The 13,058-nt window shown below is 41.8% G+C and overlaps 1 protein-coding gene across 1 annotated transcript in view; it reads right to left on the bottom strand.

Moving 5' to 3' along the window:
* Window positions 1-8,115, bottom strand: part of SMURF2 (SMAD specific E3 ubiquitin protein ligase 2) — a 75,393-nt gene extending 67,278 nt beyond the window's left edge. Inside the window, exon 1 of the mRNA XM_081116179.1 lies at window positions 7,562-8,115. Within this exon, the coding sequence (XP_080972305.1) occupies window positions 7,562-7,613 (52 nt within the window). The 5' untranslated portion in view covers window positions 7,614-8,115. The remainder of the gene's footprint in view (window positions 1-7,561) is intronic.
* Window positions 8,116-13,058: the final 4,943 nt, after the last annotated feature.

The following is a 13,058-nucleotide window of genomic DNA, read 5'->3' as shown; positions in this document are numbered from 1 at the left end:
AAAAAAAACAAAGAAAAAAATAAAGAACAGGGCTTAGTCAAAATTCAAAACTTCTGCTCTTTGAGATACTACTGGGGGAGGGGGGAGTCACAATACAGGGAACAGTACTTGCAAAACACATATCTGATAAAGGACTGGTATCCAGAATACAAAAAGAATTGTCAAATCTCAACAATAAGAACACAACCCAATTTTAAAACTATGAGCAAAAAATTTGAACAGATATTAACCAAAGATACATGGATAACAATTAAGTCCATGAAAAGATGCCTAAAACTGTAGGTCAATATGGGAATTACAATTAAAGCTACACCGAAATATCTCTACACACCAATTAGAATGGCTATAATCAAAGACTGACGATGGCAAGTGTTGACTAGGACTGGGAGCAACTGGAACTCTCATACACTGCTGGTAAAAATGCAAAACAGTACATCTTTGAAAAATAGTTTAGCAATTTATTAACGTTAAATACATACTTACCATACGACCCAACATTCCTAATCATGAGAAATAAAAACATGTTCACAAAGAGAGGTGTACTCAAATGGTCATAGCAACTTTATTCATAATGGCCAAAGCCTGGAAACAACAAATGTCTGTGGATATATCTGAATGAATAAACAAAATGGGATCTATGTGTACAATGCCATATTTCTCAGGAATAAATAGGAACAATTGATATACAACATGAACGGCTCTCAAAACACTGTGCTAAGTGAAAGAAGCCTGATTCCATTTATATAAAATTCTAGAGAAGGCAAAACTATAGTGACAGAAAGAAAACTAGTGGTTGCCAAGGACTGGGGATGGGAGGAGACCGGCTATGAAGGGGCACAAGGAAATTTTGGGGAAAGAAAGAAATGCCCTCTGTGCAATCATCTATGTAGTAGTTCCTACCTAAAATGAATCATCAAGATTTATTTTAAAACTGAAGTTTTATGTCTGCTGTCAATTTTTAGTAAGAAATCAAACCAAACTGCCAAACTTAAAATACATGTTGATACTTAATGCCTTGTTAAATGCAGTTTTCTTTTTTAAAAAAGCAGTGAATGCTTTCAGAAGTTACTCTAAAACAAATTAACATAAAATTCCTCTTTGTATATTAATTATACATTAGTGGGAAAACCCAAAAGAAAGAAAAATGTTAACAGTCAACTGCAAAAAATGTCTAATACTGATACCCAGAAAACTAGCATCGAGCAAAAGACTAACGGACTTAGTGTTCAGCAAAATTCCTCTAATCAAGCAAAAATATGTATGACGGCATTCCTAAATATAAGCAATAACTAAGATTAGAAAATACGATGAAAATGCTACAAATATAAATTAGCTGGAATTACGTTAAAACACAGGAAGAACATTATTAAACAATCCTGAGCAATACAGGCAAAAGCTTAAATAAATGTAAAAAAACATAAAATGCTCCTAGGTGAGAAAACTAAATACTGTACTTAAATACCTCCTTCTCCCAAAGTAATGCAATCCTAATTACAACCCCAATGAAATTTCTTTTTAAATTAAACAAGTTTAATACTCATGTGAAAAAAACAAATATATAATATAGAAAAAAATTTCTGGCACGAAGAAAATATTAAAATAAATTATAAAACTACTATAATGAAAATAGCATGGCACAGAACAAGAGATAATATGATTCTACTATAACTAATTTAACATAACTAAAAAGATGTATCACTGTGGAAAGGAAGAACTGGTTAATAAACAATGATGAGATGACTAAATAGCCATTTGGGGGAAAGACCTTCCTAAACCATTTTTTTAAAATACTAAAATAAAATGTACTTAAACATTTACTAAGCCTCTTGAAGAAAAAGGCCTTCCTAAGTATAGAAATAATAGGAAAAACAAAAGAAAAGTTGGACAGATTTGACTCCTAAAAATAACAAATTTCTGCATGTCCAAAAATGGTCAAAATTAAAAGACAAATAACAGACTGGGGATAATGTTTGTAGCAAATATGACAAGAGACTAATATTTTAATTTTCAGGCAAATTAATAAGGAAAAACTAAAACCCTAGCAGATTAACTAGGACAAGGCCAAACAAGTCAACAGAGAGAAATATAATTAGTAAACAGAGAGGAAAATCTTCAGCTTCACAGATAAATGTTTAAAAACTATATGCCAAGCCCTGGCCGGGTGGCACAGTTGGTTGGAGCGCTGTCCATACACCATAAGGTTGCGGGTTCGATTCCTGCTCAGGGCACATACATAGGTTGCCGGCTCCATTCCTGTCTGCTCGTTCAGTAGGCAACAAATAGATGTTTCTCTTTCTCTCTCTCTCTCCTTCCCCTTCTCTTCCTCTCTCTTCCTCCCTTCCTCTCACTCCAGAAATCAATGAAAACATGTCCTCAAGTGAGGATTAAAAACAAACTAAAGGCAATGCTTGTAACAGAATAGTAAAAAGGAATATCTATTTATCCATTACTGCTCTGAAATAGGCACAATTCTTTCAGGAAGCAGTCTGCAAAAAAATGAATGCAGAACCTTAAAAACATCCATATCCATTAATAGCACTCTTTCTATATAAATATACTAAGAAAATAATCCTTAAAATCAAAGTTATCTACACCAAGATGTTTACAGCAATTATCTGTAATAACAAAATCTGGAAATAAATAAAAGTTAAAACAAGAAAACCACATGAACAATGGTTTTGTAGCATCCTCTTAACTGATTATCCTAAAAAAATCAGTCTCCACAGTTCCTATTCCAGGCCATCCTCCCTACTGCCCTAAGATTAATGTTTCTAAGCATCAAATATTTCAAAGCTTAAAATCCTTTCATGGTTTCCACTGCCTTAAAAAAAAAAAAAATTTAAACTTCTTGGCTAAATACAACAGGGTCCTAACTGGGTTAGTCCCCATCTATTGCCTCATGTCTTGCTACTCATACCCAATGCATCAGCCTTAAAGAACATATATGGAATTACATGGAACTACTTCTGTGTCTCCAGCATTGGTTCAATAAAATGCCCAAAAGTTCTTAATCCATGCAGAAACAAGGATTCTGCCTTCATGGAGTTTACAGATAGAAACAACAAATGCCCTTCAGTGAGTTACAGAGGAAAGGTCAACTCAGGCCAAGGGAAGTTTTAGGGATAAGGGTAATCTTGGACTTGAACCTTAAAAGATGGCAAGGATAGCAAGGGTAATTCCAAATAAATGGAAAGTATTCGTGTTTCCACACAAAATCTTACAAGTTTGTAACAGACTTTCTACATAGACAACTTAGGTTGTGACATGTACTTAATTAACCTCTTCCAAGTTTCTATTTCTTGGAGCTACTGTAAGAATTAAAGCTGTTAATAGTATCTGGCACTTAATAAGCATTCAATATATGTTATTCATATGGAAACATAACAATGCTGATTACAAGAGTATATTTCAAGGGGCCAGCATTCACAGAACAAAGAAACCAACGGTAAACAAAACGAGGGCAGAGAAAAATCAGTAAGAATAGGGTTAAACAACATATCACCAAATAGCCAGGGTCAAACAGTTCTCTCTACACACCATGACAATATCCTTATACTACACATTACAACAGTACAATAATTTATACTCATAATGATACTGAATCATAAATAAAATGCTAAGTTCTGTTAAGTATGGTCTATTGAAAGGAATAAGACAAATTACATCTTTAAAAGTCTTCAAAATCTTTAAATGACATCAAAAATGGCTAAAGTAAAAATCTTGTTACCTAAAGTATAGTCCTTCATTTATCTTGAAAATTGAGTTATTTGGGAAATACACTAAATTATATGCTAAATAAATGACATGTTAGTATGTTGTGACAGTTACAATTCAACCAAGAGAAAAAAAGTAGAATCCATGATCAAAACACACACACACACACACTTTACTCGCCAATGAACACCAAACTACATGAAGCACCTAGGCAGGTCCAACTGCCTGTCTAAAGGTTAGGCTAGACGAAATAACTTAGAAAAGGAAAGAGCTAAGCTAGATTGGCTTCCTCCTCAGAAACCAAGAGAAAAAAAAATGAATTGGGGACATTTAAATCACTAACACCCCTAGAATAAGTCACTATGGTATACAGGCACTTTCCTACTTAGAAGTCTATGAAATATAATCAAGTTGTAATGTTTAAAGCCTTGAATCAATAAAACATTCAGGAAAATATTAAGATACCAGCATATCTAAAATCAGATTTTTTAAGTTTTTACATTAGCAAGACAAGGTTAACCTCATTACTGCCAAGGGTTTTATAAATTAATAACATGAGGAGCAGCATAGAAAAGCATTTGAATTACCAAAAGGTCTGGAGAAGTAATCTGTTACTTCTCCGTATCTAAGAGTTTTAAATATCAGAAATTATATTAAACTATTTTTTCCATCCTTTGGTTCTCAAAAACAGTATCATCAAAAAATTACCCCCAAGTTTTTACTACAAGCAAATGCAAAAAATATGTAAGAAAAACCTATATCAGACACTCATAAGTACAACGTATACAAATTTTACATTTTATAATCAATTTGCTCTAGAAGTACTTGTTGAAATTGGTATCTTTACCACAGAGCCCATTTTAATGAACAAGTATTAATGTAGCATAAAGAACAACAAACGTAGCTTGATGGACCCCATCAGATTTTAACCACTAATGGCCGGAGGAATCTCAAATTTGGGATAAAAATAGCCCTACCATCTTAGTATCAACAAGTACCAAACAGTTCACTAGTTGATTGAGGTCTTCAGAATACGTGGAAAAGCCTAATATCTGTTGTGGGCAGAGATCTCATAGCTCAAATATTTCTTCTCCTTCAGTTTGTATGTATGTGAGTGAGTGTGTCACCACGCGAGAGTTGCTTATACCTTTCAGTAAAGGGGCACCTCCACATTAGGATATAACTGTGTAACTACAGTTCATAAAGCACCCTGATATCAAAGGCACTCTATAAATTTAAAATACTGGTATCATATTAACATACAGCAAAGAACAATAATTTTAAAGCACCTTACAGCCCCAATGTATTGTAAGCCATATACAAACTCACTGTGGGATCTGCCTTTTTTTTTTAGCGATTTTCCTCTATTATGGAATCCGGGTCTAAATGAACTGTTAAACACTTAGTCTAAAGGTATGCCAAACATTTCTTAAGGTCTTAACAAAGAATCAACTTTTTTTTTCAAAAAACAAAACGAGGCCTAGGTTAAATATTTTATTTGGCTTCTCAAGATGGACTGAAAAGTTGGGCACCAGCTCCAGACCAATTCCTGGACGCACATCAAACACAGCCCTGTCATTTATCCAGTCAGTCAAAACAATCTTTTCCATCTAACCCTTTAATGTTTATGTCCTAAAAAGCTGCTAATTGAATCCAGCTCTTGAGATCTATTTGTTAAAATATATACCATCTAATTTGTAAATGAACAAAAAAGAAAAAATATATGTTAACTTTCCTGGCAAAACAGAAGAAAATCCATCATATGTAACCAAAAGGGAAAGAGCAATGTTTTTAATATTTGAATATTTTTCTCTTAAAATATGACAGAGACAAATTCCCAATGGTTTTAAGAAACTGAGAATACCTTGACTGTTTTTACAATTAAAGGGACACGGTATATTTAAAATTCCTCAGGAAAATCTAAAAATACAAAAATCACTCTATAAATTTAGTCCAGTGTTTCTCTTCTCCCCCCCAAATAAGTAATATTTTCTCCTAACTTTACTCATGAATTTTTATAATGTATCATATGCAGTCAGGGAACCACAGATAAACACTTTAAGGTCTATTGAGTCACACAAAAAACCTCAGACTCATTTTATCTGCAGAAAATAAAAATCCCTGTTTCTCCCTCATTTTTTCATTATGTATATAGGCTAGAAGGGAATAAATAGCCAAAAGCCTATTTCTGATGCTCTTTGCACACCTGGAATCACAGGTTCTTTTCATAATCACTGACACAGGACTGACTCCGGTGAGGAACAGCAGTAGATAAACTCGAAAGCAACAAAGCTCCCTTATAAAGGTTTCCATTGATTCCTAAGAAAATAAGGAAACTGAATGGGGGAAACAGGGGAGACAGGCATTCCCCCAATCCAGCTTTTCCATTAAGAACCACTCAGTTAATGATTCTTTGCAATTTTCCCTAGGGAAAGTAAAACTGTCATGAAAGTAACATATTTTTTAAACTGCAGCCAACATAGGCTAAACTCTCAAATACCAAATTCACTGCAAGTTTGTATCTCGAAAGTTCAGCCAGTGGACTGGGATGTGACACACAAGCATTCAATTACAAAAATTAGTCCATATAAATCTCAAAGTCTAGTGTAGGCAAACATAATTACTGTTTACTCTTACACATCCACCCACCCACCCAAACACACACACACACACACACACACACGGAAAACCATCTTTCTCACCACACATCCGATTATCAACGTGGGTAATTTATTAATAGTAAACGGTTAAAACGCGGATAACTATGCTGATCTCAGTTACGCTTTTCAAACCAAAAATAATTTTTCCTTAAAATGGGGTAACACGACCATGTAGGAATACCAAAAATGGCACTGTAAGCAAAATGGACCTGTCATGTCAGAGATTCAATGCGCTTGGACTCACACACACTTTGGAAGGGAAGCCTTCTATCTAGCAATCCCTCCAGAGACATTCTTTTCCATTTAGAAAAGGGGAGAGGAGGAGGCTGAGGAGAGAGGAAACTTCGCTTGAAAGTCTGCATGAGCACACACTTAGAAATGTACCAAAAAAAAAAAAAAAAAAAAAAAGAAAGTAAGTGTGTTTGTAAAGCCGGTCTAGAGTTAAGATGTGAGACACAAGTTCTGCGGCCTACAAGGAACAACCCCAAACATGCTCACCCTGCAATCAAACACTTCCAAAACACAGAGCGTACGGCGGGCCGGGGCCGCCGGATCGGGCAGGCGCCGGAAAAGCCACCCTCAGCCGCCTTCCCTCCCAGCCACGAGCGTCTCAGGTGTGTGGCACCGGCTGCTGCGCCTGGCAGCAGACCGGGAAGGTTTTTGCACGCGGGCACAAGTGGGCGAACAAGTTAACAACCAGGGAGCACACGCGCGCACACACACACACACACACACACACCCTCCGTTAAGCGCTCCATCTTTAAGGAGTGTTTACTGCGCGCAGCCAGCCGCCGGGTTCAGTCCTCCCCGCACCCGAGCGCCTCATCCCCTCAACGACCCCACCTGGGCGGCAGCCCAGCGGCCGCTCCCCGAGGCCCCGGGAGGCAGCCGCGCTCCCCGGCCAGGGCTTTCCGACCTCAAGTCCGCCTGGAATTCCAACCCGGGGCCCCCTCCCCTCAACAAAAGACCCCCCGAGTCACCCTTGGCTTTTTCAAGTATTTCCAAACAAGGGCGAGTGCTTTTGCCACGACTCTCCCTGAACTAGGCCTTCCCACGGCCCCGACCCCCACCTCACCATTGATCGCGACCCTGGCCCTTGCCAAGGCCACAGGCACCCCCCGCCGGCTCGCCCGCCCCGCGGCTGCCCCGGCCGGGTCCCGCCGCCCGCCCGCCCCCTTCCCCCTCACCTGTCAGGCGCAGCTTGACGGGCCCGTTCCTCCGGCCCCCGGGGTTAGACATGTCCCCGGCGGCGGGGGCGGCGGGGCTGCAGCCGCGGCGCGGGGCCCGGGGCCGGCGGCCGGCGGGCGGGGCGGGGGCGACGGCGAGGCGCGGCGGAGTCACCACAGCGGCCGGGGCTGGGGCCCGAGCAGCCGGCGCCGCGGCCGCCACGGCCGGAGGGTCCCGGATGTGCCGAGCGTCGTCGCCATGAGCCGCGGAGGGAGCGGGACGCCGAGCTCCCCCCTCCTCCCACTTCTCCTTCCTCGGCCCGGGCCGCACAACAAAGCGGCAGCCGCGGCCGGCCGCGCCGCCTCCGCCCGCGCCCGCGCCCCCGCCGCCTCCACGCAGCCGCCTCCGCCTTCCCCTCCTCTCGGCTTGGCGGGGCCCCGGAGCCGACGGGGCTGGTCGGCTGAGGCGGGCGGTGCTCGGCGGCGCCGGAGCAGACTCGGGGATCGGCCGCTTCCTCCTCCACCCGCCCTCTTGTCTGAGCGAACTGGGTCCTGCGGCCGCCGCGGCCACTCGTCGGCTGCTGGGGGCGGGGAGGAGACGGGGGGCGGGCCGGAGGGGCGGTGCCGGCGGGGCGGGGCGGGGCATGGGCGGGGCGGGGGCGGGGCGGGCGCGCGCTGGCTGCCCCGGGCGCGGGGGCGCGAGGCCGGGCTCCGCCTGGGCGCCCGCGGGCCGCCGGGGTCCTGCGCCGAACTCGAGCGGGAAGCGCGCGCGCATAGGACGGAGCGGCGGCGCGGCGCTGCCCGGCGCCAGGGGGTTGGGGGCGAGCCCTCGGAAGGGGGCGCGTGTGTCCTTGCGACGCAGGCTGCGTGGATCAGTAGCCCCTGCGCGCGGGGCTCCCGAGAGGTGGGGCGAACAAAGTTAGAACCGCCGCCCCCTGGGACTGGAGCCCCGCTGAGGGAAGAGACACCTATTTCCCTTCCAGCAAATTCCCCGCGGGAGTGCTGCTCGTGGTCCCAGAGCGGCCACCTCCGTCCAGGGCTCACCTGGCGGGCGAGATCAGGTTCCCGGCCTGCTCGGGCTCTCTTTGCAGCTGTAGCGCGAGGATAGGAGAGGAACGCTGCAGGAAAGGGTGATGCACGAGATAAACCTTGGAGAGAAATGTGTGCAAAGCTTTCATGCGGTACCGTATGGCGTCATCTCAGGACAAAACAAAACAAAAATGAAATAATCAGTGTGCCTTACCCTTGACTCTAATTGCACGCGTAGAAACTGACTCCTGACACATACAGAAGATGTTCTTTGCAAAGTTGGGTTAATAGCAGAAGGGAGACTGAGCAAGTAGGCTGGTGATTATATTACACCAACCGCACGGGTTTTTGTGCAGCCATTTAAATGGCAATTGTGAAGATCGCAATAATATGGAAGAGTCTCCAAATTATCAAAGCGTAATAGCACAATAAAAAGTTGTATGTATGTATCCAAAAGTATCCAGCGCGCTGAACACTGAGGGTAACAGCGTGGGGGATTTTTGAGTGCTTTGTTGAAGGCTGGTGTAACAGTAATGCCATTTTAAATGTTTAATAGTCTAATACGTTTTAATCCTAAATCAGTGTCAGTCGTTATTTCGAATGTATCGATGATGTCACTTCATGCTCCAGATGAAGTTACTACCTCCAAGAGCATCTCAACAGTCTGAGTACAACCCCTGCAGCTAAAGTGATTCAAGTTATATAAAGTTCTAGAAGTCAGACTAGAAATTCATTCAACAAATGTTAAGTGACTACTATGTGCCAGTGAACAAGACCCTTTTTAAATGCTTCTTTTACTAAAAAAGCTCTGACGATACTATACTAATCAATGAGAAGAGTAGCTGCTACCACGCTTTAAGAGAGGGGATGGATAACAGCAGTGAACGTTAGCAAACTGATACATACAGACACTTTTGCCTTATTTTAATGGCAAACACTTGGTTCCCAATCACCCACTAACGTAATTTGTAGTTTGTTATTAGGTAAAAGTTAGGGGAGCAGGGGAGACTGCTTGTTGTGAAGGTCAAAGCAGTGCATTCGACTAGAAGAGACCCTGCAGAAAAATGTACACAGGCTTGATATGCAGGGAAGACTCTGTTTAGGCTTGTCGGTGTGTAAGTGTAAATCTTATTGTTTAAAACAAAAGATCCAGATAAGAATAATGCTTTAAAACCGCCCATACTGTTAAGGAGAGCTAAACTTTCATTTAATTCCATTTTAGTGTTAGATACGTAGCATTGGCTTCACCGTAACAATTTTAGTCATGTTTTTGAGAAATAAGGAGGAATAACAATTCTTAGGGAAGTCACCCTTTTCTTTCTTCCTAAAATAGAAATCCACTTCCAATGTAAATTGTACCTACACATGTCACTAATGGGTAAGGGAATTGCAGAAAATATGTCAAAGACTTTTTAGTTCCTTATTTCTTCTAATTTGTTCCTGGTTGAAATGTGCACCTTTATCAAACCATTGGTTTAGGCGTCTGTCTCAAGTATACAAACTCCACCTATTTCATGTCGATAAAATCTCTTTTCCATGGATGCCACTAAATAGAACCTTCCAGTGAAAATGCTGTAACAACTCATTAAATAGCATTTTTTGAGCAAAAGTTTTCGGCTTATCACATTTTAATCACTTAATGTTGCACTCTTTGTGATGTATCCTAAACCAGAGGTAAAAATCGATGCCAGGTTATAAGAACATTTAAAACCTTTTGTTTAAAACTTGTTTCTGTTTTCCAAGGCTAATGTTAAATCTGATGTGACTTTGCAAGCAAATGCTTACCATCTGTAGTTGGTATTTTTCTTCTGCTCCAGCCATTAATATCTTTTTTACATAAAAGAGTTGTCTCCAGTAATAAAAAATCTGTCTGAGGTAAGGTTATGTTAATAACGGTACTCCCGTGAAGCTATTTTTGTAGTATAAATTTCAAATTTAATACAGTTTATGCGCCATGGAAAAAGCAAACATCAGGCGCTCAGCAATTTCTACCCCTGCTGAAAATTCAACTTTCTTTAATGTTTAAAATATCATGATGAATTTAATATTTAGTTCTAACTTCCTCCAAATCAGCTTATAGCTGATGAAGCAGCCAAGCACAGCCCCCATGTACTTGCGGTTGTCAATCAGACCCTTCCTTCCCCATTTTCACTGATTTCCTGTCCCAGGTCCTCAAAGTAAGGTTCACTAAAAACCCTCATGGGCAGTCCTGTCCTGACATGGTTTAGGATTTAGATCACATTCCAGGCTATTTTCCATGACCCCTCCCCTGATTCCCTCCCTGTAGATCTGGTCCCCAGTGATGGAAGCTGAGGTTACATTCGAGACCTGTGTCTCTCCAGGTCTGGGCTCCCCTATGCCACTCTCCATGGCTCTTGCCTTCTCAGCCTCTACCTTGGTACACCAAGATGGTAGTCCTTACCCACACCCCCTTCTAACAGAATCTGCCCTCGCCTATTGCTCTAACATAGTGTTCTGGGCTCCATTCCCACAGATACGGATTCAACAGGTTGTGGTGGGGCCCACGAATTTGCATTTCTAATGCTGCTGGTGGGGAGAACCCACTTTGAGAACCACTGCCTCCCACCAGGGATGAACCTGGATGGCCCTGTTGTAGTGGTTGAGCTTGGCCTCAACTACCTGAGCCAGAGGTGGCTGACCGAGAGGCCAATCACATTTCCTCTCCTTGGAACATGAAATAAGGACACTGGGACACTGAGTTAGCGGTGGGCAACTGGATTGAAAGGTCACAGAATTAGCCCCTGAGGAAGCCATGTTAAGTTCAAGTGGATAAACAAAAGAGGAAATGAGTGTGTAGAAAGATACTAAAAAGCAGACAGAGAGAAGTGGAGATAAGAGGCTTTATAACCCCAAAGAGAGAGACAAAGAGAGAGACTGTCTGATGGATTTCCTGCCCCACTCCTGGCCCAGGTGTGCCGTCTTCCAGTTCATTTCCAAGGGGTCTCACTGTGCAGAAAAAACAACTAAGCACCCCCCCTTACTTAGCAAGTTTAAGTAGGTCCCTATCCCTTGCATTTTGTCTCCACGTGGGATAACTTTTTATCTTCAGGCCTGTTCTAAGCTCTTCCCCCAAAACCCTTAATCATCTGCCTTGCTTCTGCCTGTGTTCCTCCGCAGAACTGAGTCTCACCTCCAACTCAGCTGGTGCCTGGGGTCCTATCACCGAGGGACAGCACTTCTAGAATCTAGAGTGGTCTAATACATATGGCTATGGTGCTCGTGAAACATGGCTAGTGTTGTGCTGCAGGTACAAAATGAATATTAAATTTTGAAGACAGTAAGGGGAAAAAGAAAGCAAAATATCAATATTTTTTATATTGATGGCATTGAAGTGATAATATTTGGGTTATATTGGGTTAAATAAAATAGAGCATTAAAGTTAATTTTCCCATTTCTTTTTACTTTTTTAAATATGGCTACTGGAAATTTCAAAACTCCAGATGTGACTTACTTTATACTTTAATCGGACAGTGATGATCTAGAAGATGATGACCATCTCATCCCAGCCTTCTTAATGTTTGCCACCAGCTGGATTCCTGCCACTGGGCTCTGTGATCTGCCCAGCACCAGACTTTCCCTGCATCACTCTTTAAATCTTACCTTACCCACCCAGCTCTCCATCCAATTTCTACAGCTAACTCAGTTCAACAGCAACGATCTCACCCTAGTGAGAGTGGGAAGATAGCCTTCAAAAAGGTAATTTTAAGTTTTAAGCTGCATCCCCTGTACTAGTAAATGTGACCTTATTTGGAAATAGGGTGTTTGAAACTATAACCAAGTTAAGATGAGGACATTAGGGTGGGTCCTAACTCAGTGTGAGTAGTGTCCTTATGATAAGACGAAAATACCATATGAAGACAGAGACACACAGGAAGAATGTCCTGTAATGACAGAGACAGAGATTGGAGTGTGTAGCTGCAAGCCAAGGAATGCCAAGGATTGCTGGCCACTACCAGAAGCTGGGAAGAGACAAGGAAGGAATCTATCTACCCAGTGTCAGAAAAAGCATGATCTTGCCAACACCTTAATTTTAAACTTTTAGCCTTCAGAACTATGAGAATAAATTTAGGTTGTTTTCAGCCATCCTGTTTGTTATACTTTGTCACAGGAGCCCTAGGAAACTAATACAACCTCTAAGTCCCTTACGCACCCAATTATGTTACACACAATACAGGTAAAAAGGCACGCTGCATAGCTGATTTCATTATTTGTTGCATTTACAATACTGTGCTTCTTAAAAAATAGAAAATCCTGTAAATCTAGGCCATTTTTAGGCACCCATTTTCAAATGTCTTAAGTATGCAGACTGCCCTATTATATTGTGAATTCTGGGTTAAAAGAGAATATAATTTGAAGAGCTTGCATATTTTCCAAAGCCAATTTGGTGATTTAAGCATGGAAGTATTACAATTAAATGTTTGAAAAGTTATCTGTGGATGGTTTGCTGTAAGCTGATATCATGAAACAA

The sequence above is a fragment of the Miniopterus schreibersii genome, assembly GCF_964146895.1.
Source record: "Miniopterus schreibersii genome assembly, chromosome: 16".
Taxonomy (NCBI): domain Eukaryota; kingdom Metazoa; phylum Chordata; class Mammalia; order Chiroptera; family Miniopteridae; genus Miniopterus; species Miniopterus schreibersii.
The sequence above is the reverse complement of the archived record's forward strand: the minus strand, read 5'-3'. Positions and strand labels throughout refer to the sequence as shown.